Genomic DNA, 26,531 nt, shown 5'->3' with positions numbered 1-26,531 from the left:
TTTGAGAAACGTTAAGGAATGTAGTGTTCCTTTTCGTTTCCTTGGTTACCATTCAAACCCTAAGTAACTGGACCGCGCGATTCAGAAAGCCAAACCGAAAGTATTGAATCGACATATAACATAGCTGAAGGAGAACTCTTCGCACCACTTGCAAGCTTTTCCGCCATAGTATTTTGTGCTCTTGGAATATGTCTGATCCGGAAGTTAGGGAAGAAAATTTTACTGCGTCTAAATTCTTTATATAATTTTTGTTATATTTTCTCGGTTTTTACAATTTAAATTTATACATGTGTAATGTTGATGTTAAGAACACATCAAACTCATATATTTACAAAAAAAAATATTGGTAATTATGACCTGTTAGGGTTTACTTCACTAAATAAAGTTAGTTAGGGGGTTTTTACGTTAAATAATTAGTTTGGGGGTTTTTACCCAAAACAAACTTAGTTGAGGGTTTTTAACGTTAAAAATCCTATTGGTAATTATGACCTGTTAGGGTTTAATTCACTAAATAAAGTTAGTTTGGGGGTTTTTACGTTAAATAATTAGTTTGGGGGTTTTTACCCAAAACAAACTTAGTTGAGGGTTTTTAACGTTAAAAATCCTATTGGTAATTATGACCTGTTAGGGTTTACTTCACTAAATAAAGTTAGTTAGGGGGTTTTTACGTTAAATAATTAGTTTGAGGGTTTTTACCAAAAACAAACATAGTTGAAGGTTTTTAACGTTAAAAATCCTTTTAATAAGTGTAACGACTAATATACGGTTTTGAAGCAAATTTTGGATTACATATAAATGATTTCGTATGTTTTCTGTTTTGGCTAAAGTTACTTTATGTTTTAGAATTGTATATATATTAAGTTTAGTGGGTATATATATATACATATGTACCAAAGGCTACTAAGTTTTGTGGTACATTAAGATTATCTACTTTACATGTACGTTTAAGATTATTTGATTAGTTTATCTTCCTTTTTCGAACGGTATATACAGTTTACTTTTTAATAATAAAAGATTTATAGAAAACACTAAAATATATAATTTTGTGAAATATTTTTTTCCAAAACGTAACTTATAAAGAGAAATAAAAATTCATCAAGGGTTAGCTGTAATATTATGGTGGTAGAAATCATTGCTTGCAGAGTAAAGCAATTTCTTTTTGTGGTTGCGATGTGATGTACCATTTTGATTGAAATAATGTGTGTTTAGGCCAATGATTGTGATTTATCAACTTAAAAACTGATAAGAGCACCTCCATTAATTGATACTCATTGAGTATCTTAACAGTAAAATTAAATAAAACTTAAGAAAATTAAGAGAGAAAAAAGGAAAAGTATATCAAAAATAATACTATTAGATACCCTTAAAAAGCTTATGATATCACATGTCTTTTTTTAATTGGTTCAATTTATCAACAATAATTAATTTCAATTAGATCATTAGATTAATGTTAAAATAATTATATTTTTTATTTAAAAACTCTTATTTGAGATATTTACTAATAAGGTTGCTCTAATAGACCCCCAACACTGATTACAAAATTGTTCTTATTTAATCTTCCTCTTCAATCCAAATCAAGGTTGTATAAATGTTAATTATTATTCTTAGGAATACAATAAATATATTGTCTAAAGAACATTTATGATTCTCTTGTGAAATCTGTGGATAATCAAACTGAGCCACACTTTTTCATATGTTGGCATTTTGCAACTGGTTGGCAAATTTTGCTTATTATTGTTTCATTTTAGATTATATTTAACATTAATACACATTTAAATTCCAAATTTTAAAGAATTTAAATTAATTAAATAAAATTAATCGAATCAATAAAAACAAATACAGTATTATGTAATTAGTAGCAAATATCAAATGACATTAAATGTTTATCTAAAACAATGGAAATTAACATCATTCATTTTGGAGTAAAAAATAATCTTTGACTCTAGAACCATTTAACGAAACAATAATAAAAATAGCTAATGCTCTCGTTCTTTCTTTAGGGGGGCGCTAATTATAATTAGCGAATTCCTAAATCCGCAGCCAATTTAACAGGTACGCAATTCCGATTCTCTTTCTCTTTTTCAATTACCTGATTTATCGCTCTAACGAGCGTAATAGGTCTACGGAAGAATCTCTGCTGTTTGATCCCCTCCTCCGTCGGTACACCGTACTGCCCCGAATCAGTCATTGTTAGCAGAGACATCAGGTGTCACGCAGAGGTTAGAATTTCGTTTTGATATTGTTCTTATTTGACGAGCGTGGCATGTGCGATTGATTCGTGTTTGCGGTCCACTAGAACTAAGGCACGTGTTCTTGTTGTGAATTTTTGAATTTGTCGACGTTCATTGATTTGAAAAGTTCCAATGTGAGATGAATTACTTGGATCTTACGGCTAAATTTGTGTTGGATTATTTTGCTTTGTTGTTTATTGGAAGCAGGTATAAAGTTCACTGCACATGGAGTTACTCAACATTCTTGGCTCCATATCCAACATTCTGCAGAAACTTCTGTGAAAATCCTTGCAAACTTATTATTATCAATTTGGGGGTAAGATGAGGTGAGGGATGAAGATGGCTACAGGAGAGGATCAGATGCAAGGATCTAGCGGGAGAGAAGAGAAGATTTTTGTTTCTGTCCGTCTGAGGCCATTAAGTGTCAGAGAAAGGGTTAGGAACGATGTGGCGGATTGGGAGTGTATTAATGATGAAACGGTCATATACAGGAGCCATCTTTCCATTTCCGAGCGTTCCATGTACCCCACTGCCTACACATTTGGTAAGACTTGCTTACTTTTGTCCAGCTTCTTGATAAAAACGTAATCATTCTTTTGCTGAGCTTTCCTATGCCTCTAGACAGAGTCTTTGGCCCTGAGTGTTGTACCAAGGACGTATATGATCAAGGGGCGAAGGAAGTGGCTCTCTCTGTTGTTAGCGGGGTTCATGGTAAGGCATTTCTAGTACTTCTTTCTACTCTTTATCTACTGTACTGGCTCATCTTGGATACACGTTTCAACTGGTTTCAGCTAGTGTCTTTGCATATGGACAAACAAGCAGTGGAAAGACATACACCATGAGTGGAATTACTGATTACGCCTTGGCCGATATTTATGACTACATTGACAAGGTGAAATTAACTTTATGATAAGACTCGTAGTTTTCGATTCTATTCACTAACTTTCGCCTTTTTCAATTGTGCGTTTCTGCAGCACAAGGAAAGAGAATTCGTTCTCAAATTCTCAGCCATGGAGATCTATAATGAGTCTGTAAGAGACCTCTTGAGCACAGACACTAGTCCCCTCAGAATTCTAGATGATCCTGAGGTACAAGTTGAGATTGGCTCATTATTCTTAACCACTTATGGAATTGGTTATGGATATAATTACTTTGCTGGTCATTTGCTTTCTTGACAGAAAGGGACAATTGTTGAGAAACTAACTGAAGAAACTCTGCGGGACTGGAAACATTTTAAGGAACTTTTATCAATCTGTATAGGTGTTGATTCTAAAAACGTGTATGTACATTAATACTTTTGATGTTTAGCATCCATTTGACTAGGATCATCTAATTTTTTGCAGCTCAACGACAAATTGGAGAAACAGCTTTAAATGAAGTTAGTTCCCGCTCCCATCAGATTCTGAGATTGGTAAGGCATTTTTCTGGTCTATAATAAACTTCTTTTGCAACCTTTTCTGAGTGATATCTTTTACAGACGGTTGAAAGCACAGCACGTGAATATTTGGCGAATGAAAAATTTAGTACACTCACAGCTACAGTGGTATGTAGTTTGAATTGTTCGTCATAAGTTATCCTGTTAAAAAAAGAGGAAATGAGTTCATAGGTTAGCTAATTATCCTGCAGAATTTTGTTGATCTTGCGGGAAGCGAGCGTGCGTCTCAGTCATTATCAGCTGGCACAAGGTTGAAAGAAGGTGGTCATATAAACCGAAGTTTACTAACACTAGGAACTGTCATTCGAAAGCTAAGGTTAGCCTGTGTGACACCTTTAGTTTCAATGAAGTTCCCTGGTTTATGACACCTTAGTCTGCTCTTTATTCTTCGAGTTTTGAAACAAATTTATTTCCCTGTCTTTATTGATTGGTGAGCTGCTCGTTATTGTCTTTGATTGAGTTTCCAAGCTGAAACATATGAATATTACCTAGTTGTGTTGCGTTACCAAGTTTTTAGCAGCTGCTACTAACTTGTGTGCTTTCCTTTTACATTACTAAATTATATCGTTAGCTTAATGCAGTAAAGAAAAAACTGGGCACATTCCATTCAGAGACTCAAAGTTGACACGCATACTTCAGACGTCGTTGGGAGGAAACGCCAGAACTGCTATAATCTGCACCCTGAGTCCTGCAGGAATACACGTTGAGCAATCAAGAAACACATTGTTATTCGCAAGCTGCGCAAAGGAGGTGGTGACAAATGCACAAGTCAATGTCGTCATGTCTGATAAAGTCCTGGTTAAACATTTACAAAGGGAGTTGGCTAAACTGGAGAGTGAGTTGAAAAGCCCTCGTCAAGCTCTTGTTGTGTCTGATACAACTGCATTGCTGATGGAGAAGGACCTTCAGATTGAAAAGGTACTGCCATTTACTTCAATCAACCTATCAAGATATCTTAATCTTAAAACCAGTTAAAATACAATTTTTTGGAACGACCATAATTATTATTACCGGACACTGTTAGCTGCATTCATACTGGTGATGTAAATCCTTTTCAGGATCCATTCACTCTAAAAACTTCATTCTCTTTCATTATTTACAGCTAAACAAAGAGGTGTTCCAGCTAGCACAACTGTTAGAGCGGGCTTATTCTCGGATTGAGGATCTCCAACAAGTTACTGGAGAAACACCAAGAAAAGAGATATTATCAACAGACTCAGACCATCCAAATGTACGTCATTTTCATTTTTGAATATTTACCGAATCAACTGTTTGATTTATAATCCCTTCTTGGTATTTGTACAGGTGGTTCTTGGACATCAATACCCCAAGCTGCGGGTGCGCAGTTCTTGGGAATCTCTAAATATAACACCAGAAAGCCCTGCTCATCAGTCTAGTATGATTTCCCCACAATCAACCGAGCACGGTTCTCACGAGAATGTCTTCCAGCTTTCAGACTTTAGGATAGAATCTGGTGCTGGTGCAACTAGCCCGGGGAAACGCCTCTCGTTTGTAACTCCTGTGAAATTCACTAAAGTTCGACTTAATATTCGTGAGGCAGAAAGTAAAAACGAACCGCACATTCAGAAGGGCAAATCTGTAGATCAGTCTTGTGTTCAGGAGGAGAGACTTCATGAAGTGGATGAACCAAGTGAGGTGGATTCCGAAGATACTTGCACGGAACTTCGATGCATAGAAACAGAGTCTCCCGGTATCAGCATGTATCCAGAGCCATGTATCCTTCCAGTATGTATACCAGATTCAAAGAACTTAATACCACCAACGAAAATTGAAGAAGAAGAAGAAGAAGTAAAGGAAGTCAGTGCTGTCTTTGTCCAACAAAAAGAAAAAAGTGAACCCGCTAAAGTCTCTCCACTTTCTGTTCTCTCACATCCACACTCTGTCACTATGTCTCCTGAAAAGCCTTATGATTGGCATCTTGAGAATGATTCACAAACGGTAGGAAACATGGAGCATAGCGGAAGCCAAAGCTGCGGAACAAGCTTTGTATCAAGTTCTTCCTCTGCTTTGTATGAGTACGAGAGAGATGCTAACACACCAACAAGGTGGTATCAGAAAGAAAGAGCTGAGAGCAACCTGAAACCGTCCAACATCAAGAGGCCGCCATTACCAAAGCATCTTAGCCAAATGAGCATGCCAGCAACTTGGTTTGAGAAAAAGAGAAAGCCATCACTGAATGCCTCACAGGTTTCTTCCTCTAGCGCTCCTGTTTTTGAGCGTCAGAGAAGTGGTAGAGGTTCCATCAGCCAGGATGAAGGTGAAGAGACTGGTCGTCAAAGAGACAAGCGAATCATTCATTTATCGGTTAGTTTTACTAACTTGGTCACTCAGAGCTTGCTTTCCGCTTACCTATACTTGATACGACATTAAAATGTTGTCTTTATGACAGATGGATGACATAGAACAGAAGTTCTTGGCGCTGAGATCACCAAAGAGTTTCAAGGACGCTGCAGTGGACCCCATACAAGACTATTTAACTTCGCCACTGAACTGGTCGTTGGAGTTCAACAGACTCGAGATTGAGATAATAGAGCTGTGGCATGATTGCAACGTTTCCATGGCACACAGAAGTTACTTCTTCCTTCTCTTCAGAGGAGATCAGAAAGATTGCTTGTACATGGAAGTAGAACTCCGGAGGCTCAAGTACATCAGAGAAACCTTTACCAACAATACCAAAACCATCGAAAACGGACGCACTCTTACATCAATGTCCAGGTACATCTCATCACATAAAGCACATTACCTTTATTTGAAATGTATTTTTGTTTTAACTGTTTGGGGCTGTGAAACAAAACAGCTTGAGGGCGTTGAACAGGGAGAGGTACAAGCTGAGTCAGCTGATGCAGAAGAAACTGAGCAAAGAAGAGAGAGAGAACCTGTTCTTGAGATGGGGAATTGGGCTGAACACGAAGCACAGGAGGCTTCAGCTGGCGCATCGTCTATGGTCAGAGAACAAAGACATGGAGCATGTCCGAGAGAGCGCCTCGGTTGTGGGGAAGCTGATGGGGTTCGTTGACATGGATTTGGCGTCAAAGGAGATGTATGGCCTCAACTTCTCTATTAAACCCCGTCCCAAAAAATCAAGCCTGTGGAAACGGAGCGTTTTGTCGCTCTCTACATTGTAATTAAAGAGAAAAAAGGGGTCAGATATCAGAAATCCAATTGATTCAGTTGAAAGTGGTGTAGCTTCTAAGTGAGAGGTACACTCGCAAATGTCAATTTTGATTTGGGTCTGAGACTGAGAGTCAGTGATCTGAAATGTAACTTCAAAATGCCAATTCGCTAAAAATGTGTTGACATTTGTCTGTGTTTAGCTGTTTGCTTAAGAGTAGGGACTCGTGCAGGTTAGCTTTTAGGCATGGGCATAATATCCGTAACCCAAAATCCGAACCGAACCCGATCCGTATCCAATCCGAAATGTAAAAGATATCTGAATGGGTCTTAAGTTCTTGGCGCTGAGATCACCAAAGAGTTTCAAGGACGCTGCAGTGGACCCCATACAAGACTATTTAACTTCGCCACTGAACTGGTCGTTGGAGTTCAACAGACTCGAGATTGAGATAATAGAGCTGTGGCATGATTGCAACGTTTCCATGGCACACAGAAGTTACTTCTTCCTTCTCTTCAGAGGAGATCAGAAAGATTGCTTGTACATGGAAGTAGAACTCCGGAGGCTCAAGTACATCAGAGAAACCTTTACCAACAATACCAAAACCATCGAAAACGGACGCACTCTTACATCAATGTCCAGGTACATCTCATCACATAAAGCACATTACCTTTATTTGAAATGTATTTTTGTTTTAACTGTTTGGGGCTGTGAAACAAAACAGCTTGAGGGCGTTGAACAGGGAGAGGTACAAGCTGAGTCAGCTGATGCAGAAGAAACTGAGCAAAGAAGAGAGAGAGAACCTGTTCTTGAGATGGGGAATTGGGCTGAACACGAAGCACAGGAGGCTTCAGCTGGCGCATCGTCTATGGTCAGAGAACAAAGACATGGAGCATGTCCGAGAGAGCGCCTCGGTTGTGGGGAAGCTGATGGGGTTCGTTGACATGGATTTGGCGTCAAAGGAGATGTATGGCCTCAACTTCTCTATTAAACCCCGTCCCAAAAAATCAAGCCTGTGGAAACGGAGCGTTTTGTCGCTCTCTACATTGTAATTAAAGAGAAAAAAGGGGTCAGATATCAGAAATCCAATTGATTCAGTTGAAAGTGGTGTAGCTTCTAAGTGAGAGGTACACTCGCAAATGTCAATTTTGATTTGGGTCTGAGACTGAGAGTCAGTGATCTGAAATGTAACTTCAAAATGCCAATTCGCTAAAAATGTGTTGACATTTGTCTGTGTTTAGCTGTTTGCTTAAGAGTAGGGACTCGTGCAGGTTAGCTTTTAGGCATGGGCATAATATCCGTAACCCAAAATCCGAACCGAACCCGATCCGTATCCAATCCGAAATGTAAAAGATATCTGAATGGGTCTTATAAGGTGGTATAAAACATATCCGAACCCGAAGCGTTATTAACCGAACCCGAACCCGAACGGGTAATCCGAAAAACCGAAAAATCCGAAAAGATATCCGAAGAAACCGATCTGAATGTCCAAAATAATATACAATATAATTATATGAAACATGAATATATACTTCAAATATTCAATTTCATATTTATTTTGATATGTTATCTAACAATAAGTATTTAAAATTTAAATAACTATCTTAAATAGTTAATTATATATAAATAAATATATATTTCTTATGTTTTACTTTTAAATTTTAGATTTTATTTTGGGTATATCCGAACCGATCCGATATAACCCGAATCCGAATAATATACGATTACTTTATGGGTTCTATGATGTGATACAAAACCGACCCGAACCCGATGTGTTATATCCGAACCCGGCATGTACTTGCAAATTTACTAGAGTTGAGACCTATGAGGTGTTATAAAAAAGAACCGAAATCCAAAAAACCCGATCCGAACGCCAACGGGTACCCGAACTCCCAGGCCTATTAGCTTTTATGGAAATCATCCGTAGCCAACGTAGAGCTTTGTTGACATAGAGGTTTGAGCCAAGGACAAAACTATGCTCTCGAAAGGAACCAAATACAGATATAGTAGTTTCTTAGGCAGCTGGTCCGAGTGAATCACCCACTGAACAATCTCTTTGCCTTTTAATTTGCATCTTTGCACACTATCATGCAGACAGGAGGTTACAGAAACAAGACAACAAGTCATAGTAGAGCATTTTGTTTCTGCTGTAAACACTTTTGAGTGCATAGTTTTGTAGATGTAGTAGTTTCTTAGGTGTAAATCCTGTCTGCATGATAGTGTCTTTTTCTTCTCACTTTCTGTTTCCAAACCTTTTCTATATTCAAAAGTAAAGTTTGAGCTTATATAGATTAGAGCCAAATATCAAGGGAAAAGTAAAAGAGAGAAATTTTGTTTGATGAAACTTTAGGAGATACAAAGACTAGAAAGAACAGAGGACGATGCCCTTTCATACCAAACTCAATAAAACGACAAGAAACAACAAAACAACCCATTAAAGGCAAAAATAAATATATTTTTTTAGAAAGCCGAATCTGAATCAAGGCTGCTGCTGAGCATCCATGTAACCAGCATCAACAAGAACTTTCTCCCTCTTAGCAAGGGCAAGATCTTCATCAACCATCATCTTCACGAGCTTCTCAAAGCCCACTTTCGGCTTCCAACCCAAGACTTCCTTGGCCTTGCGCGCATCTCCTTTCAAGTTATCAACTTCAGAGGGCCTAAAGTACCTCTTATCAATCTCCACATGATCCTTCCAGTTAAGCCCCAAGTACCCAAACGAAACCTCGAGAAACTCCTCAACCGTATGCGACTCCTCGGTGGCCACGACGTAATCATCCGCCTTCTCCTGCTGCAGCATCATCCACATCGCCTCCACGTAGTCCCCCGCGAACCCCCAGTCTCTCGAAGCCTGGAGGTTCCCGAGGAAGAGCTTCCTCTGCAAGCCGACCTTGATCCTCCCCAAGGCCCTCGTGATCTTCCTCGTCACGAAGTTCTCTCCGCGGCGCGGCGACTCGTGGTTGAACAAGATCCCGTTACACGCGAAGAGACCGTAGGCCTCGCGGTAGTTAACGGTGTACCAATGCGCAGCGACTTTTGACGCGGCGTAAGGAGATCTGGGGTGAAACGGCGTCGTTTCGGACTGCGGAGGCGGAGTCGCTCCGAACATCTCGGAAGATCCCGCCTGGTAGTACTTGACGGTGCGACCGCTGTCCACCGTGTGAGATCTGACGGCTTCCAGGAGGCGGAGAGCGCCGGTGGCGACCACGTCGGCGGTGTAGTCAGGGATCTCGAAGGAGACGGCGACGTGAGACTGCGCGGCGAGGTTGTACACTTCGTCGGGCTTGATCACGTCGATCCAGCGGCGGAGGGAGGACGCGTCGGAGAGATCGGCGTAGTGGAGCTTCATCAGAGCCTTGTCGGCGTTGTGCGGGTCGATGTAGATGTGGTTGATCCGCTGCGTGTTGAAGTTCGACGATCGGCGGATCAGGCCGTGGACTTCGTAGCCTTTCTCGAGGAGAAACTCCGTCAGGTACGATCCGTCTTGGCCGGTGATCCCGGTGACCAGTGCTATCTTCCTCTGCATTTCCTCGGATCTGGGTTCGTTGTTTTCAGACGCCATTGGTGGTTTTTTTTTTGCTTTTGAGATCTGGATTTGGTCGGAGACACCAACGCGTCGGCAAGCTTCTGTAATGAAAATTGGGCTTTCAGTTTAGTTCGTTTAAATAAGACATTGTCGAAGATCAGAGGTTGAAGACGGAGGGGGTATTATGGTCATTTGATTATTATGGTCAATCAGTTATTATTTTTTTTTTTTTTTTTTTTTTTTTTTTTTTTTTTTTTTTTTTTTTTTTTTTTTTTTTTTTGTAGACTAGGATGGGTTCGGGCCTTCGGCCTTAATCCCACCCCAGGCCCGGGGCCGGCCGGCGCTGATACCGATAACATGGCGTAAAGCACCCCTCCCCATGGGAATCGAACTAGGGGTGCAATGGAACCTACTCCAAGCACTAAACCACTAGTCCAACGCACCTTGGGTTTATCGTTTGTTTCTTTATTTGATTTAATTGCTGTCTGATGAGATTTGTTTCTATAGTTAAGAATCCTAGCACGTTACTTATTAGTTATTACTGGTTTACGTGTTCTTTTTCTGGTCAAACCCATGAATGCTTTGATATGGAATTATCTTTGGTAAACTGGGACCAAACAAAGAAGCTTCGTTGCTCGAAAAAACAACAACAAAGAAGCTTCAAATCATTTGCAACTTTATGCAATTTTTTTAGAGAATTATGATAACTAATAAAAAGGTACTACAGGGAAATAGTCAAAAAGTAACATAATAACATAATGTACACTATGGTAAAATAAGTAATCAATCTTTCAATTTTGGTTAGTTTGCAATTTAGTCTTGGTAAATTTTTTAAAATACCATCAAATAAAGAAAGTCTTATCAAGAATTAGGGTGGGGGGGGTAAGGAAGATAGCAAATATTTTGTGGAAAAGTAAAGAAAAAGAAACTTCTTGGGTCGTAGATAAAGAGAGGTAAGCAACGACAATTATCCGAGATGAAACAACGGCATAGCCGCATAGGAAGAAAACGAGTTGGATAGAGAAAAGAAGAAAGCGAAATTCAGTACAATACAGTTTGATATTATTTTCTAAATTACATGGTTTTCTTTGTATCCGAACCGGAGACGATCTCTTATGTATAAATGAGTTTTAAGCTTATGCTTTCGAAAACCTAAGACAAATAATTTTTTTAATGATATGTCAGAATACAAGATAAGAAACGAAAATAGAAGCTAATAGCTATCATCAATGCACAAGCCATCCAATATGCCACCAGAAAAACCATCAATTGAACTCAGCTTATATATGATCTACTCAAACCTTTTAACTATGTTTTGGTTGTTCAAGTGTTATGAATCATGTTGTTTCTTTTACTATGTCTTAAGAACTAAATTTTGGAACAACACTTGAAAACAAGTTCTCAAACTATCATAAGGACAATCCACATTTTTCATCAAAGATTGTTTCCTGGCCAAAACATCCAATTTATCGAGTTGAGCTGTAGCCTAGTGCCTAGATAAAGCATTATATAGGCGGTGCGTGGAAACCTATGGGGTTCATTTGACACCACAAAAATGTAATAAATTGAACTTTGCAAGCTGTAATTATTAAACGACACTAGCTCATTTGGCTTGAAAGCTAGTCTATGAACCCACAAACACGGGATCAGATCCCTTCATTGACATTACCAACACTATGACCCCGCATAAAAAATTTCATGGGTAAGCCCCTGCTCATGCATGAATCCTATATAGAGGGAAGTCTCTATTCGGGTGAACGAGCACTCATCCTGCAGTTAAGACTATTACTTAATATATTTGGACACATGAGCTCATTGAGCGACTCCTTTATTAATCACTCTTCTTTCTTCTCATTTTTAGGTGAAACTAAGACAAATGTCATAATTATTTATTGGGAACTCAATCTTTGAATTTTAGAGAGCATATGTTAATCTCCATGCGGGTAGTTATACACATAAGATATCAAATTCAGTTAGGATCTAAAAACATGTAACTTATACATATGTAATATGGATTTTTAAATAAACCTAGTTCATCCATTTGCATAATTATTTGAAATGTTACTTTTATAAATTTAATTTATTACTTTTTACATAACTTTTAATGTGTTTTGGATTTTTAATGCTAAACCACTCAACTAAGTTTGATTAGTGTAAAACACCCTGAAATAAATATTTACTAGTAACATCCATTTGTTTTGCTGATACTGTAGACTGAAAGTTATTTTATTAAATAAAATTAGTTTGAAGATTTTCACATTAGATCTTTGGTTCAAAGATTTTATCCGAACAAGGAGTTTTAGTGTCGAAAATAATTGTGTACGAGATGCATCATCCTCACATTGGTTTACTTGAAAAATACACGATAACCCATAGTGAAGGATGTTAGCATGCATCTTTCTAATGTGTACTATTGGTATGAGTCAGTAGGTTTGCGTGAAAGATCCAAAAATCCAAAATTTAAGTTGAATCCAAATCAAGAAAACATGATTTTTATCTTATCTTAACTGTAAAATATAAGAATAAATTTTGTAGGATGGTGTAAAACATATTTGATCCTAACTGATTATCAACCGATCGAGTCCGAACTAATAGCGCAAAAAAAACTAAAAGATCTGAATAACCCGAGAAAACTCAACAACTGATCTAAATTCTTCAAATAAATATTTAAAACTTAAATAACTAATTCAGATGATCAGTTACATGTTTATGTTGGTATAATATCTAAAAACACTTAGATCTTAAGTATTATTAACACAATCTAAAATGAATTTGAATCCAAAATATTATTTAGACATAATTATAAATATATTTACATTCAAAACAGTATTAACAGACTCAGCCGAACATACGTAAAACCACAATGAAACCTAAAAAGAAAATTCTGATTTAATCTTGAATAGATATTTGAATGTCTACACAAATGATGCTAAATCATATTATATATTTAAAGGACAACAATGTTTTAAGAGATTCAGATGTAAAGTGAATTTTTATGTTCAATAACAAAAACAAGCAATACATAATCTTCAAAGAAGACATACACCAATGGAAAATAAAAGACAATATTTACTCATATAAACTTCGTTCTTTTTTCAAAAAAAAAAGGCTTATTTATATTATATAAAGGTCATTTTACCTATTTTGAATCTAACCCAATTATAAAATACAAGTTACAAAAGGAATTAAGGTAATCTAGCCAAGCAGAACAAACATTTCTATTACTAATAGGTGAAAGAGTTCAGTCTTGTGGTTAACATCCGAAATAAGTTAATCAAAACCTACACAAAGAACTCTATTGAAAAGAGAGATTTTCTCGGTTAGGGGTTTAGATGGCTAAAGTTAATGAATTGGTGGAAACCTGAACGGATGACTTGCATAGAACCGGCCATGGGTCCAAGCGAAAGAAACCCATGCTTCCGGCCGTCATTTTATTAACTATTTAATAAGCTGCATTTTTCTGAAAATTGTCAATGGTCTATAGGTTAGTTATGCACTAGAGTATATGAGAGGCTAGGGTTTGAATCCCAATATTTTCAATGTTTTTTTTTCAGTATTTCAGCCATTCTTTTGTTTTGGACTTGTGATTTTGAAAAGCCTAAGAGACCGACACTAGACCGTCGGCAAGACAAGATATAAGGTTTAATTCTTTTTTTCTATTCTTTAAAGATAATAAATTCTTATTGATGGATTTAATGTTGTTGGGCTTTTTAAATGCCCGCTGGACATGTTCTTTTTTAAATTTATTTTAAAATTGGAAAATGTAATATGTTCATATTTTTATCTTTTTAGCGAACATAAAATTAGCTTTATGATTTTTTTAACAGAAATTATCATCTTTATTTATTATTGTTTTATTAATAAATTGATGTTTACAAAATGTGGATTGATGTTGTGAAAGGATTTAAAGTGGTATATTCTATTCAATAAATTTATTATGATGAGAATTTTTTTTGCTAAAGTTATTTTATATACATTTTTTTGTTAATATACTATTATACTAAGCTTTGAATAAATATTTACATGTTTCATTATAATATTAAGATATTTTAGGAATGTCTAAACATAGATTAAGAAAAGTAAAAGATAATAATCATATGTTTAATCATGTTTGTTAATACAAACAAAATATTTGAAATGAGCCCGAATTGCACAAAAAAAATAAGAACTGGAAATACAACAGATACTAATCTCGGCCCCAATGGCCCAAAGTAAAAACATCTGAACCGACAAAATTGTGTGGTCGATGACCAGTCACTTAAAAAAAAACAGAAAAGGCAAGAACAAATTTTTTTGTCTCGATGTTTCGTTACGGAAGACGATTTCTATGGCGAAACTTTTAATCGAAGTTAGAGAACTCATGATATGAAAACGGCCGCGGCTTACTTGTGGTGGTAAAGATGGAAACGACTGCTTATAGAGGTGAAAATCAATGGTAGCAAATCAAAGAACTACCGATTTTTTAAGATTAGCTGGAAAACTTCCTGACGATCCAAACTCGGTAGATCCACGGAGGACTTCACCTTTTCCGATCTATTTAGGTGATTTTCTCTAACTTTTTATTTTAAAAGAGATAAAGATCTAAAAAAAATCTTACTTGTTTTACATGTTGGATCTGAAGGCATCCATGAGAAAAACGATGAGTTTGAGATGGTTGACGAACTTCACCTTTTCAGCTCTCTTTGACAAAGTCCTAAGAAGATTTGAAAAATCACAAAAAGGTAAATCTGATTTCACGTCTTTCTTTTTGATCCATAGTTGTTAATAAAAATCTGATCGTTTTAAAATTGAATAAAAAAAAATCTGGAAAACAAAAGCCAAATAAAAGCCAAATAACATTGGCAAGAAAGCGTAAGATTCTTTTGACAATTTCTATCTACTGTTGAAGTTATTATTTACAGCTCTAGAATCTGTGTTTAAGTGTTTGTTTTGTTAAAAAGGGTTAAAAAAACTTTCCTTTCAGGAATAGTATACTTTTGGTAAATATTCATATTCCAACTACGAAGATTATGGTTTTCATTCTTCTATGGAGAACATGTTTTTAAAATAAAAGATAAGTTATTTCCAGATACTTTGTTTTCTTTTACATTAATATAAATCATAATTTGCATATAAATATAGCATGATTATTTTATTAATATGTGTTTGAATTTTACATTTGACAGCTACGATAAATTTGGATCCGGACAAATACGTTGGAAGTGAACATTTACCATCACCAAAAGGGAGATCATGGTGATACCAAAAGTTAAGTCACTATAAAATGGCTTTCTCATATTTTATAGATGAGCAGATATCAAATTTAGACAATTGTTGTTTCCTAATACCAAATTTTACATAACACATATAACCAGAAAACTCACATTTTCATCGGATAGCACGATCTCAAGGGTGTCTTCATGCACTGTGTTGTACTGCTTCCAAGTATGCAACACTTTCACATGCACTTTCCAACCACGTTTGAAGGGTTTCATATCTTTCAAAGAGGTCACTTTCATTATCGAAGACATTTTAGTTTTTTTTTGTAGCTAATGTAGCTGTGAATAGATGTGAGAAAACTTTGGCACGCTATTGGTGTTTATATAGCAGTAATTTAGTCGATGGTTTCTAACTAACGCTTAAACTAAATCTCTAGTATATTCAGTTTAGGAAATCCCTAGAGTAGTGATCAAGCAAAAAGATTTAAATATATATTGTTAGCGAAAATTTACATATCTTAGCAATATTTACAATTCGGTTGGTACATATATCTTTATAATATCTACGTTTTAAAGGAACAAAAATTTTGTGTAGTTATTACGTATGCTTCATGGCCAAGCTAAACGATTTAATGCATTCTCCCTGATTTAAAATATATACTGTTAGTGAAAATGTACATATCTTAAGAATATTTACAATTCGGTTGGTACATATATTTTTTTAAAATATATGATTTAAAGAAATAATATTTTTGAGTAGTTATTATGTATTCTTCATGGCCAAGCTAAACGATTCAATGCATTCTCAATGATTTTAAAGAATAGTAAGATATTATTTTTTATGCATAAAACCAGATAGTTAACAGCTCGTAACAAATTTGGAATATACCATTGGAACCGAATTCTTAAATTATCCATGAGTTGTTAGTCAAAAACATTAAAAATGAGCATTTATTTTTTTCTAATTTAAATCGACATCTACCATCAGATACTATTTGAATTTTGGAATATACTTTAAAAACAAGATATTATCAAAAATATTGTTGATAGCATTTTCGTGAAAATTTTACTAATTGGTAAATGATATACAAACTTTTTAGGGGTTGGATTGTTGGGGTTTAGGGTTAGGGAGAAGAACACTACACTATTGTTATGATTTAGTTTAGGTATGTTGGGGGTATAGATTACATAATATATAGTTAATGTTTTGTATTTGGTGAAGTTAACGAAATGTTTTAAACTGGTTTGGTTTGTGCATTATGGGGGTTAAATAGAAATTTTAAGGATTTTCTTTAACTAAGTAACATTAATTACACTCAATATTTAGTAAACTATATTATATAACGTATTAATAAAATTTGTCAGGAAAAATGGGTTTACGTTAAATATTTTGTTAAGAGACGGAGCCTATTGAAGAAAGACATTCAATATGTCATGTTCCACCTCGTTTGGGCCTGCATTCAAAAATCCAACGTCAATAAGCAAGAGCCAATATAACAGAAAGAAAACGTAAAGATATAAAATAACAGAAATGCCCTTAACGAAGTTAGCGATTTCTATTGGAAATGAGTGGCATATGTAGTAAGTATAAAGGTTTAAAATAGATCAGATCGTGTTTTAATAGTATAGTTTTTATGAAACTCGTCTATTATGTTTCACTTCTTTTGCGTGAACGTTGTTAACGTCATTCATAAAGTAGCAAGTCTGTAATCATTTATCGGTTTTTTTCTTGGTCAACCATATAACGTTTATTTGTATGAATTGTTTTTGCAATAAGTTTGATTGATATGACAATGCATGCTAGTTAGTTAGTTTCTGACAAGCTAGTTACTTACGGGTGAGTGTCATATTTCTGACAACCTAGCAAATACAGGTGGGAGGACCAGATCGTGTTTCACTATTCATATATAGGCTCCGAATGCTAACATACAGAACAACTATGAGATAAATACGAAGCGGTTCAAATAGTAACAAAAATACATAGTATATATAGTATATGTAGAGTTTTTTGTTACTATTGACAGCGGTGCGGTGCGGACGGTTGATTACCACTCGGAGCCACAATAGATTCTAGATACCTAGTTAATGACTATCAATTTAAATATTAAAGTAGTTATAGATATTTAGATCTAGATTAGTAAAAAATAAACTAAAATTAAAAAATATATATATTCAAAGTAATTATAAATGCTAAATTTTAAATTTATAAAAATATAGATATGCTATAATAAAAATGAAAATATAATATTATAAAATTGATTTATTAATAAATATTAATACAATAAGAAATTAATGATAAACTTTAGAGAATATATTTAAAATTTTAAATTCTAATACAGATATTCAGACTTAGAAATAAGATACATGGATCCAAATCCATGATTCAAATCCGAATATCCTTACTTTAAAAATTAAAATTAAATATAAATAAATATTTATTAAATATCAAATTTATTGATCAAAATTGCACATTTACAAGTAAGTGGATATATCTCTATTCGACTAAAAACAAATAAAAGAATTAGACGTAACCCTTCCTAACGTTAATTAACCTCAAACCATCTTCTCATCATTTCTTCGGGCGGATGATCCTTGGTATAACGAAGTGATAATATCTGATTCCTAATCTGCTTATCTATGTTTCGAGTGAGCTTTTCCGTCGTGATCCACACACCACCATGCCTTCGTGAGTTTCGCTCTTTCGAGACCGAGTAAAACTCATCCTCCTAAGCACATGATCAATACGACTTCGAGCAGGTTGCAAGAGTGAAGCTATTGTATCGTTCCAATCAGTGGTGATAACGTATGTATATATTTTTGACAAATCTGAAATTTTATTTTCTACATCCGCATCTATTTTCTAAGATATTCGTATTTTTTTTATCAAATATATTCGTATTATGAACTGCATTTTATCCTTATGAATTTAATATAGTCAAATAATCATATAAAAATAAAGTGTGTGATTTTATCTTATATCTTCAATGATATTTTCCACGGATCAGTATTTTTATTTACCTGAATGAACTTATGGTTTAGTTTGAAAATTGGTTCATGTGCATTTTTATTCAATTTATAATTTTCATAAAAATATATAACTTTATTAAAATAATCTAGACAAAATTGGAAAACAAATCTCTTTTTATATATTTCCACATGTCTATTTAAAAATATGATTTCTTATATCCTTTTTTGTGCTGCTAAATAAAGGATTTCATTATTACATGAGAAAGATAGAATTCTAAAATATTAGAAACGTTACGCCATCAAATACGAAACCCATTATTATTATTCGGAGTCGTTGAGAGTTGCGAATTACACGCAATTAATTAATAAAAATAAAAACCTTGTATATATATATATATAAGTTATAACTAGAGTCCAAAAAAAAAATAAACCACAATAAATAGATAAAGAAGAGATACAGTTGTAGCCTTGTTCTAGGGTTCTTCTTATTAGCCACGCAAATCATCGCGCCGCTTCTCTCTCTTTTCTTTTCTTCTCTCACAGATCTCTGACTCACGCTCCCCGAATTGAATCCTTCTCTGATTCTCAACGTACTCGTTTCTGTAAACAAAGGAATCTGTAGATCTAGCGAATCGTATTTGATCATCGTCTGTTTGAATCTGATAAACGGATAATCGAATTACCTGGAAAAAAATAAATTCGATTTTTCTTTTGTTTACTGGATTAGATCATTGAGATTAATATGAATATTATGAAGAGATCGAAGAAATCGAGGGTTTCATGGCCATCAGGTCCTAAGCTTTGTCAGGTATATATATATATATATATATCTAAATCGTCGTATGGTCGATGTTGTTTCTTTGATTCCGTTTCTGATTTGTGCCAGATGATTCGTGAATCCGTTAATTGATTGAATCATTAAAATTAGCTGGATCTGATCGGATCTAAAATTGCGTTGAATCCAAATCGGTATAAAGGTGATATAAAATTAGAGGTTAATTTAACATTCTTGTTAAAATAAACGAAATTTAGAATTTGATGAATAATACTTGAAAGAAACTTTGTATATTGGAATTTAATCTTTAATATTATTTGAAGTTAACGTTGAACTCAATTCAGATAAATGACAAGCACGTTTGTATATATACATGAATTGATGATGATCCAATGTAAATAAAAAAACATTTGACTTTGTAAGTGTGATCCATTTATTTGAATTGATACACAAAATTGTGATGAATTTGATTACACGATTTGGTGAATGCATCTTTGCAATTATGAAGAATGCTCTGTAAAAAAATCTGTAGTTGATTATTCATCTTCCCAGGAAGATGTCAGCTTCAGATTCTAATAGTGCATGATTGGAACAGGTTAAGCTGTTTCGAACAGAGGACTGTCCTGCTAAAGTTGCATCTCAGGCACAACGTCATACCTACCCAAAGCAATCAATAAGCAAACCTCGAGTGCCAGATCTTCCACCTGGTTTCGAAGGAAACCACTATGCAGAGAAGCTGAGTGTCTCAACCATTCCTCGGATCAAATGGAAACGACCTTCTAAGGTAGTCTTTCTTTATACACAATCTAGAGATTTGGAAAAAAGCCCTTTTGAAAGCTTTTATGTTAAAGTGTCTTTTGGGTTTAAACAGTTCATAGTCAGTGGTACTTGGCTAATGGGAGATGGTGGCGAGAGCACAGAAAGGAGAACTGAAAACTTGAGGATTTCTAAAGTGTTGGAAGCCATCTATCCTCATCGCTCTACCATCCCTTCTCGGTACTTGCTTGCCTTCTCTCTCTCTCTCTTTTTAGGTTATTCAACCATTGTGTAGCTATCTTGACCTCTGTTTCTTCACGCAGACCCTCTGTTTCACCGGTTGTTGAAGCGGAAAGCTTTGACGACAGCAAAACGCCCACCATTCGTCTCACTCCAATCGAGGACGAGTCTGAATCTTCAGAGGAATCATCCAACACTACCGCAAGCAAGCAAAGTTCGTTGGAGACCAAACCTTCAATCCAAGGACTGGTTTCTGGTCCTGCACCAGAGTTGAGCCTGGCTGCTGCTTCTGCAGCTCTTGCTACACTGATGAAAACCAAGGAACAAGGGAGTATGATTGATCCTGATCTACTTATCAAACTCCTCAGCAACCCGAAAATGATCAAGCATCTGATCACTGACACAACAGGTAAATCCTCTGAACCTAAGAATCAGCCCCTTGAGACTAATACCATCAACCCTACTAGGCTTGTTGCTGAACCTGCCACTCCCTTACCCATGACAAAGCCACAGCCAACAATAATACCTCAAAAACAGGGTTTCACAGCTTCTCAGCCTTTTACTAACCCTGAGCAGAGACGAGTGTCACCACCTAAAACTGAGCAGAGACGAGTGTCTCCACCTAAGCCTGTAAACCAAAACATATCCCCTCTGAATCAAGTCCCGGTTAGTATACCAATGTCTGTTCAACCATGTGTTATTAGTATAGCTACGCAACCACCTCTTCCGGCTCGTCTCCCGTCGAGTTCTCTACCAATGAACGTTAACCCCCACCAGAGACCTCCACGTGTTTTCTCTGAACCAAAGGTAACAGTGAATCCTCCTCACCACAATTCTGCATACCGCACTCCTGAAATGAACATTGTTCAGGCACCAGTTGGATTTGGAAGGGGTCCTCAAACTGGTTTCAACAATTATCCAATGAACTTAAACCGGACTGGTAAACCGGTAGTGCAACCAATGAAGAGTGATGACTATTTCAAAAACCTTATAAGGGAACATGGTACCGCGAATCATGAAACTAACCAATACCATTCACAAAATGGAAAATTCAATGGACGCATTGATCAAAATAAGGTTCAGAAACAGTGTATATACTATGGCACTGCGAGAGGTTGTCAGATGGGTGATAGATGCGTCTGTGTGCATGACCGATTGAGACCTAATTTTGAAGCCGAGGCTCCAGGGGCTAAGAGGTTGAAGTTTGGAAGCTATGATAGAAATAATTTTTGAACATATAAATTCTGACTCTTGATTCATTCCAAATCAGCAAGTAGAATTTTGTCTTTAGTAAAAAAAAACCTGAGTTGAAACAATTTTAAATTTGATTAATTTTTGTTCTTCAATTTTTTTCCATTAATTGAGCAGACAAAAGTTTAGCGCACCAAAGTGACCAGGACCAACTCTTCGTAGGTCACTTTTTGTCTAAATTATCAGCCAACTTTTTTATTTTCATTGAAAATCTAAATTGGACGTACAAAAAGTAAAATAACGAAAAAGAAATAAACCATAATAACTCTTTTCTCTATAGGTAAATCTAATACAAAGTTCATAAGCATTAAACACCAAAACTCCAAAAGAATTATAAAATAAAATACAACACCAAAACTCCAAAAGAATTATAAAATAAAATACAACGAAGGTCATCAACAAAATTAAAGAAAGGATAGAAGTGTGTGTCACAAGTCTAGCCTATTCAGACTTGGCTGCTGATGCGGTAGACTTGTGGTATGCGTTACCTGCCTTAAGAAGTGGGCTTCTCTGTTCTTCCTCCACCTGCAACTTGACCAATCATGGCTCTACATCCACTTTGCATAATCTTCTTTGATATGACAATAATATTATTCACTTTTATTTATTAATAATCAAACAAGAAATCTAAAAGAGAAAGGCTTTACAGAATCAATTCACGTGCCACACAAGCAACGGTGAGAGTATTACCTAGTGGTGTCGTTGTCATGATTGTGAGCAATCACGATGGCGTAATCACCGGAAGCCCTAGCGGGGGCTCCGCTGTCACCAACATGGAGTTCAACGTTGCAGACAACAGCTCCCTCGTGAATAGATCTAAGTGGAAGTACGTTCCCGACAACGAGAGTCGCCTTCTTACCACAGTAGAGGAACTGTCCCGTGTACATACCTTCGGCGGCGACAAAGAGCTCCTTCTACTTCTTGTAACGGATAGGATGTCGGAAATCAACGCGAGCTAACGGAGCGCCACGTCCAGGATCCGTGAGATAACCATTTCTCTCGCCGTTGTCGAGGCTACGGACTTAGCAGGACCCTTGCGGTGGTGAATGTGGGACTTGAAGACGGAACCAGTGGCATGCACCCTTACGTTGACCCCTAATCCCACGACCCATGAGTGACTAGTCTTAATTTTCTTCTTGCCCTCTCCGCACGGCATTGGGATTTTGCACGAACTATGTTGATGTAGCGTCTTTTTGGAAAACCCTAGTTATTTGGATTGGAGCTTCAGTATCGGGCCTCCATGTAGCGTAGTTACATGCAAACTCAGTTAAAATAATCGGGGTGATTTGGTTGGACTCTATCTCCGTACTTTAGCTTTATTTATTGTTAAATCACTAAACTTTACCAATCATGATGTATCTTTATTTTTAAAAGTTAAAGTATATATCAAGTTTTTATTAATTTTAACCAATCATATTTATGAAATTAAGTTCAAAAAAAAAAAACCAATCATATTTTAGCTTTATTTTTTAACCTACTGCTAAAAAAAATAAAGCAAATCTTATTCTTTTGTATTTTAGGTAGAAAACTCATATCCTCTTTTTATAGGCCGTAGAATCTCTAAAATGAAAATAATTGTCTATAATATGAAAAAAATAAAATAATCATAATAAACAATATTTATAACTATTTTAATTTAATTTTGGATGTTTTTAAATTACTGAAATATTTTATATAACATAAATATTATTTGCATATCACATTTTAAATAATAGTAAAATTTGGTAATTTATTAAAAATATTAATATAAATTATTTTAATTAAAAAATAATATATTTCTTATATACATCACATAGTTTACATTATTTTATTTTAAAATATCTACAGTTTATACCTTACAGCTACAACAAATTTAACTGCAACAAAAAATTTTGCAACAAAATCTACAACAACAACTTTACAGCTACAACCGACTTAGCTACAGCTACAACCGACTTAGCTACAGCTAAAGTTTTACAGCTAAATTTTTACATCCACAGCTGAACCTATCACCACCAATAGTTACATATATTCTTAAACTACTACACTATTTTGAATCAAGACTAATGTTTAAATTTTCTACTAAGTTTTAGAAATAATATTACCTCTATTTGTATTTTTAAATGTAGTTTTGTCATTTAAAAGGAGTTTGATAAATTAAATGTTATGGTAGGAAGATATATCCAAAATAAATATCAACCGGAGTCTAATATAATAATATGTAAAACTAATGAATTAAAAATGTATTTTACACACTTATCATGTTATAAAAAAAATTCCTGAATTTTACAGATGATGATGATAAATCCTCATCAATTCTCAATAAGAATAACAAAACCATAGCTTTTAAGAATTTTAAACATGAACAAAGAAAAATTTGAACTAAAACTGAGCTAGATAACAAAACATCTTAATTTTTGTACTTTTGAAGACAAGTTCTTTTGTAAAACGAAAAATATGTGAAAACATGACAAATTTGTTTTCTCTATTTTGATCTAGTAACTGTCGAATAGACCACAATAATTGTGTTGGATACGGAAAGGATCGGAGATATATGCAAAACTTAGTGGTTCAAATAGCTTTGTCGATCCTTAGCTTTTGTTAAGTGTCATTTTAGATGAAAAACTAATGAAATGCAGAAGTAGTGTGTGAAAATCTGAAAATTTAAAAATATATATCTGAAAATTGACCAAAAGCTAAATTAGAACTTAGTTTTTCAACAGTCCAAAAGCAAAGATGGTGGAATAGAACCAATATATGACCTTAGAGCATCATTATCCCTGAAACTCCAAATGGGGTTTTTTAAATTTTTTTTTTTTTTTTTTTACTTTTTCGAATTAAAAAAAAAACAACGAACCAATCGTGAGCTGCCACGTGTTAGTGGGACTCGCGAACAGTGTAAGAAACCCTTAAGAACCGACTACTATTTAGTAGTTTTTGTAACCGGTTTCTTAAAAAAAAGTGGATCCTACGCGGGACTCACACGCTAAAAAACCTTATAGTATCCCTGGATAAAGATGCTCTTATATCCAATCGGAATTATAAATGCACGCATCTAAAGCAAAAGTGGCCGTACAACAAAAACAAAAAAAATTAAATTTGTGTTTTGATTATGAAAGAATACAATTTTTGCAGATCAATAAAAGTTAGTTTAACGAAAGTTTCAGTATATTATAAGTAAACTTATTTATCGAAATTCCACACACACATATATATATTAATTTTTCACTAGTAAAAATCTATCCCATAGCCACTGTCATGCCACTTAAAAACCGTGGCTTTTAGAAAATAGTCACGAACCCGCCACGTAAAAGCCACGAGACGTAAAAAGCCACGATAAAATTAAAAATGCCACGATAAAGTCACGAAACAAAGCGTGGGAAGTAAAAGCCACGGAAACGCTACGAAATTTTCGTGGCTGTATGAATAAGCCACGAATATGCCACTAATAAAACGTGGCACCAATTTGTTTTTTTGTGCCGACATCAAAAAGGAAGTGTTACGTCCAATCGTTTGACGAAATGGGATAGAGCCACCGTTGTTTCATGGCTGTTTCGTGGCTAGGCATGATATTTTAAGGGAGCCACGAATATTTCGTGGCATTGTCGTGGCTATTCGTTTCATATATACGCTTCATAACCGTGACATTTAGAACTTTTGTTCTTCTCTCAAATTTTCAGAACAAAATGTCTTTCTACTTTCAATCTAGAGAATGGATGGATCAAAGAATTGATCCTGAGAGTAATCAGGTTTCTGAAATATTTCTTGGAGGTGTTGATGCATTTATTCAATTTGCGTGTAATCAAGAAGATTACAAAGAAAGAGAAACTTTGTTGTGTCCGTGTGCTCGATGCAAAAATGTGAAGCAACGTGAAGCAAGAGTTGTCGCACGACATCTATTCTTGTACGGTTTCAAGGGAAATTATTATTTTTGGACGAGTCATGGAGAGAAATTCAACGATGTTGGTGAGAGTTCCGGGGCGAATCATTCGACGGGTGAAGAAGAAATGTTAGAGACTCCTATTTGGAATGCTTATGAAGATCACCAGCAGAATATTCCAGAGGTACCCGCAGACATTGCGCCAGCTTACATGCCGGAAGCTATAGAAGAGACAGACATAGCACAACCCTATCATGATAGTGTTTTTGAAGCATTTGAAGCAGCGACTCAACCTCTCTACGAAGGATGTGCAGAAGGAATTTCTCAGTTGTCTCTTGCTTCGCGGATGATGAAAGTGAAGACAGATTATAATCTACCAGAAGCTTGTGTTCGCTTGGTTTACCCTTACAGAAGATTGTCGTATGTGTGAAGAACTGTATGTTATTTTGGAAGGGAGACGATGCGAAGTTGGTCAGTTGTCGGTTTTGTGGAGAAGATCACTACTACCCGAAGAACGGAAAAGGTAAAAACAAACCGAAAAAGAGAATGTTTTACCTCCCAATAGCAGATCGTCTGAAACGTCTATACCAACTTGAGGCGACAGCTTCCAATATGCGGTGGCATAAGGAACATGTAACTCCGGAAGGAGAAATACATCATCCATCTGATGCCATAGCGTGGAAACACTTCAGTGAGTTATATCCTGGATTTGCTGCTGAAAGCCGGAACATTTATCTATGCTTATCAACGGATGGGTTTAATCCGATTGGTATGAATGGCGAAGCACATTCCCTTTGGCCAGTTATTGTAACTCCATACAATTTGCCTCCGGGAATGTGTATGAAAAGAGAATTCTTATACCTTTCGGTGCTAATTCCCGGACCCAAACATCCAAGAAAAAGCTTAGATATTTACCTTCAGCCGCTGATTGAAGAGTTACAGAGTTTATGGAAAGATGGTGTGGAGGCATATGATATTTCAAGGAAAGAAAGATTCATAATGCGAGCAGTGTTGATGTGGACGATAAGCGATTTTCCAGCGTATGGGATGCTTTCAGGTTGGACGACACATGGTCGGCTATCGTGTCCATATTGTCAAGATGAGACAGGTGCGTTCTGGTTACGTAATGGACAAAAACATAGTTGGTTTGATTGCCACAGAAG

At 35.6% G+C, this 26,531-nt stretch overlaps 5 protein-coding genes and 1 pseudogene across 8 annotated transcripts; 4 read left to right on the top strand and 2 right to left on the bottom strand.

Annotated features, from left to right (window-relative positions):
• The first annotated feature begins 1,962 nt into the window (after window positions 1-1,962).
• LOC106311914 (kinesin-like protein NACK1) lies at window positions 1,963-6,988 on the top strand. Of its 3 annotated transcripts, XM_013749244.1 has the most exons (15): window positions 1,963-2,052; window positions 2,119-2,219; window positions 2,439-2,775; window positions 2,853-2,942; window positions 3,023-3,123; window positions 3,206-3,319; window positions 3,410-3,491; window positions 3,575-3,642; window positions 3,709-3,774; window positions 3,858-3,982; window positions 4,248-4,584; window positions 4,769-4,897; window positions 4,972-5,991; window positions 6,077-6,402; window positions 6,485-6,988. In XM_013749244.1, exons 3-15 carry the CDS (start codon window positions 2,565-2,567, stop codon window positions 6,810-6,812), a joined length of 2,997 nt encoding a protein of 998 aa, XP_013604698.1. In that variant the 5' UTR covers window positions 1,963-2,052; window positions 2,119-2,219; window positions 2,439-2,564; the 3' UTR covers window positions 6,813-6,988. The 3 variants fall into 3 exon arrangements, with proteins under 3 accessions (XP_013604698.1, XP_013604697.1, XP_013604700.1); XM_013749243.1 differs by having other exon boundaries at window positions 1,980-2,219; XM_013749246.1 differs by lacking the exons at window positions 1,963-2,052; window positions 2,119-2,219 and having other exon boundaries at window positions 2,687-2,775; window positions 2,857-2,942.
• Window positions 6,989-7,121: 133 nt separating this feature from the next.
• LOC106309098 (kinesin-like protein NACK1) lies at window positions 7,122-8,026 on the top strand. The gene is made up of 2 exons (XM_013746166.1): window positions 7,122-7,438; window positions 7,521-8,026. Exons 1-2 carry the CDS (start codon window positions 7,122-7,124, stop codon window positions 7,846-7,848), a joined length of 645 nt encoding a protein of 214 aa, XP_013601620.1. The 3' UTR covers window positions 7,849-8,026.
• A 1,080-nt stretch (window positions 8,027-9,106) lies between these two features.
• On the bottom strand, window positions 9,107-10,529 carry LOC106307368 (GDP-mannose 4,6 dehydratase 2-like). The gene has a single exon (XM_013744305.1). It carries the CDS (start codon window positions 10,356-10,358, stop codon window positions 9,276-9,278), a length of 1,083 nt encoding a protein of 360 aa, XP_013599759.1. The 5' UTR covers window positions 10,359-10,529; the 3' UTR covers window positions 9,107-9,275.
• A 3,927-nt stretch (window positions 10,530-14,456) lies between these two features.
• Window positions 14,457-21,522, top strand: LOC106312338 (zinc finger CCCH domain-containing protein 45). Of its 2 annotated transcripts, XM_013749824.1 has the most exons (8): window positions 14,457-14,863; window positions 14,944-15,043; window positions 15,488-15,569; window positions 15,677-15,746; window positions 19,215-19,295; window positions 19,858-20,046; window positions 20,134-20,258; window positions 20,342-21,522. In XM_013749824.1, exons 5-8 carry the CDS (start codon window positions 19,230-19,232, stop codon window positions 21,489-21,491), a joined length of 1,530 nt encoding a protein of 509 aa, XP_013605278.1. In that variant the 5' UTR covers window positions 14,457-14,863; window positions 14,944-15,043; window positions 15,488-15,569; window positions 15,677-15,746; window positions 19,215-19,229; the 3' UTR covers window positions 21,492-21,522. The 2 variants fall into 2 exon arrangements, 1 of the variants encoding a protein (XP_013605278.1); XR_001264167.1 differs by lacking the exons at window positions 19,215-19,295; window positions 19,858-20,046; window positions 20,134-20,258; window positions 20,342-21,522 and adding an exon at window positions 15,851-16,032 and having other exon boundaries at window positions 14,473-14,863; window positions 15,488-15,746.
• A 673-nt stretch (window positions 21,523-22,195) lies between these two features.
• On the bottom strand, window positions 22,196-22,621 carry LOC106311126 (annotated as a pseudogene).
• A 2,583-nt stretch (window positions 22,622-25,204) lies between these two features.
• LOC106309097 lies at window positions 25,205-25,798 on the top strand. The gene has a single exon (XM_013746164.1). It carries the CDS (start codon window positions 25,205-25,207, stop codon window positions 25,796-25,798), a length of 594 nt encoding a protein of 197 aa, XP_013601618.1.
• Window positions 25,799-26,531: the final 733 nt, after the last annotated feature.

Source organism: Brassica oleracea, chromosome C8 (assembly GCF_000695525.1).
Source record: "Brassica oleracea var. oleracea cultivar TO1000 chromosome C8, BOL, whole genome shotgun sequence".
NCBI lineage: Eukaryota > Viridiplantae > Streptophyta > Magnoliopsida > Brassicales > Brassicaceae > Brassica > Brassica oleracea.
This window is presented reverse-complemented; position numbering and strand designations above follow the sequence as displayed.

Bases quoted from the DNA above. Each gene is read 5' to 3' on its own strand.
- LOC106311914 (XM_013749244.1), top strand. From the start codon at position 2,565: ATGAAGATGGCTACAGGAGAGGATCAGATGCAAGGATCTAGCGGGAGA. The intron at 2,943-3,022 runs GTAAGGCATTTC...AACTGGTTTCAG, and splicing joins TGTTGTTAGCGGGGTTCATG to CTAGTGTCTTTGCATATGGA. The intron at 3,643-3,708 runs GTAAGGCATTTT...TATCTTTTACAG, and splicing joins CCCATCAGATTCTGAGATTG to ACGGTTGAAAGCACAGCACG.
- LOC106309098 (XM_013746166.1), top strand. From the start codon at position 7,122: ATGGGTCTTAAGTTCTTGGCGCTGAGATCACCAAAGAGTTTCAAGGAC. The intron at 7,439-7,520 runs GTACATCTCATC...GAAACAAAACAG, and splicing joins ACTCTTACATCAATGTCCAG to CTTGAGGGCGTTGAACAGGG.
- LOC106307368 (XM_013744305.1), bottom strand. From the start codon at position 10,358: ATGGCGTCTGAAAACAACGAACCCAGATCCGAGGAAATGCAGAGGAAG.
- LOC106312338 (XM_013749824.1), top strand. From the start codon at position 19,230: ATGAATATTATGAAGAGATCGAAGAAATCGAGGGTTTCATGGCCATCA. The intron at 19,296-19,857 runs GTATATATATAT...TGATTGGAACAG, and splicing joins CAGGTCCTAAGCTTTGTCAG to GTTAAGCTGTTTCGAACAGA. The intron at 20,047-20,133 runs GTAGTCTTTCTT...GGGTTTAAACAG, and splicing joins AATGGAAACGACCTTCTAAG to TTCATAGTCAGTGGTACTTG.
- LOC106309097 (XM_013746164.1), top strand. From the start codon at position 25,205: ATGGATCAAAGAATTGATCCTGAGAGTAATCAGGTTTCTGAAATATTT.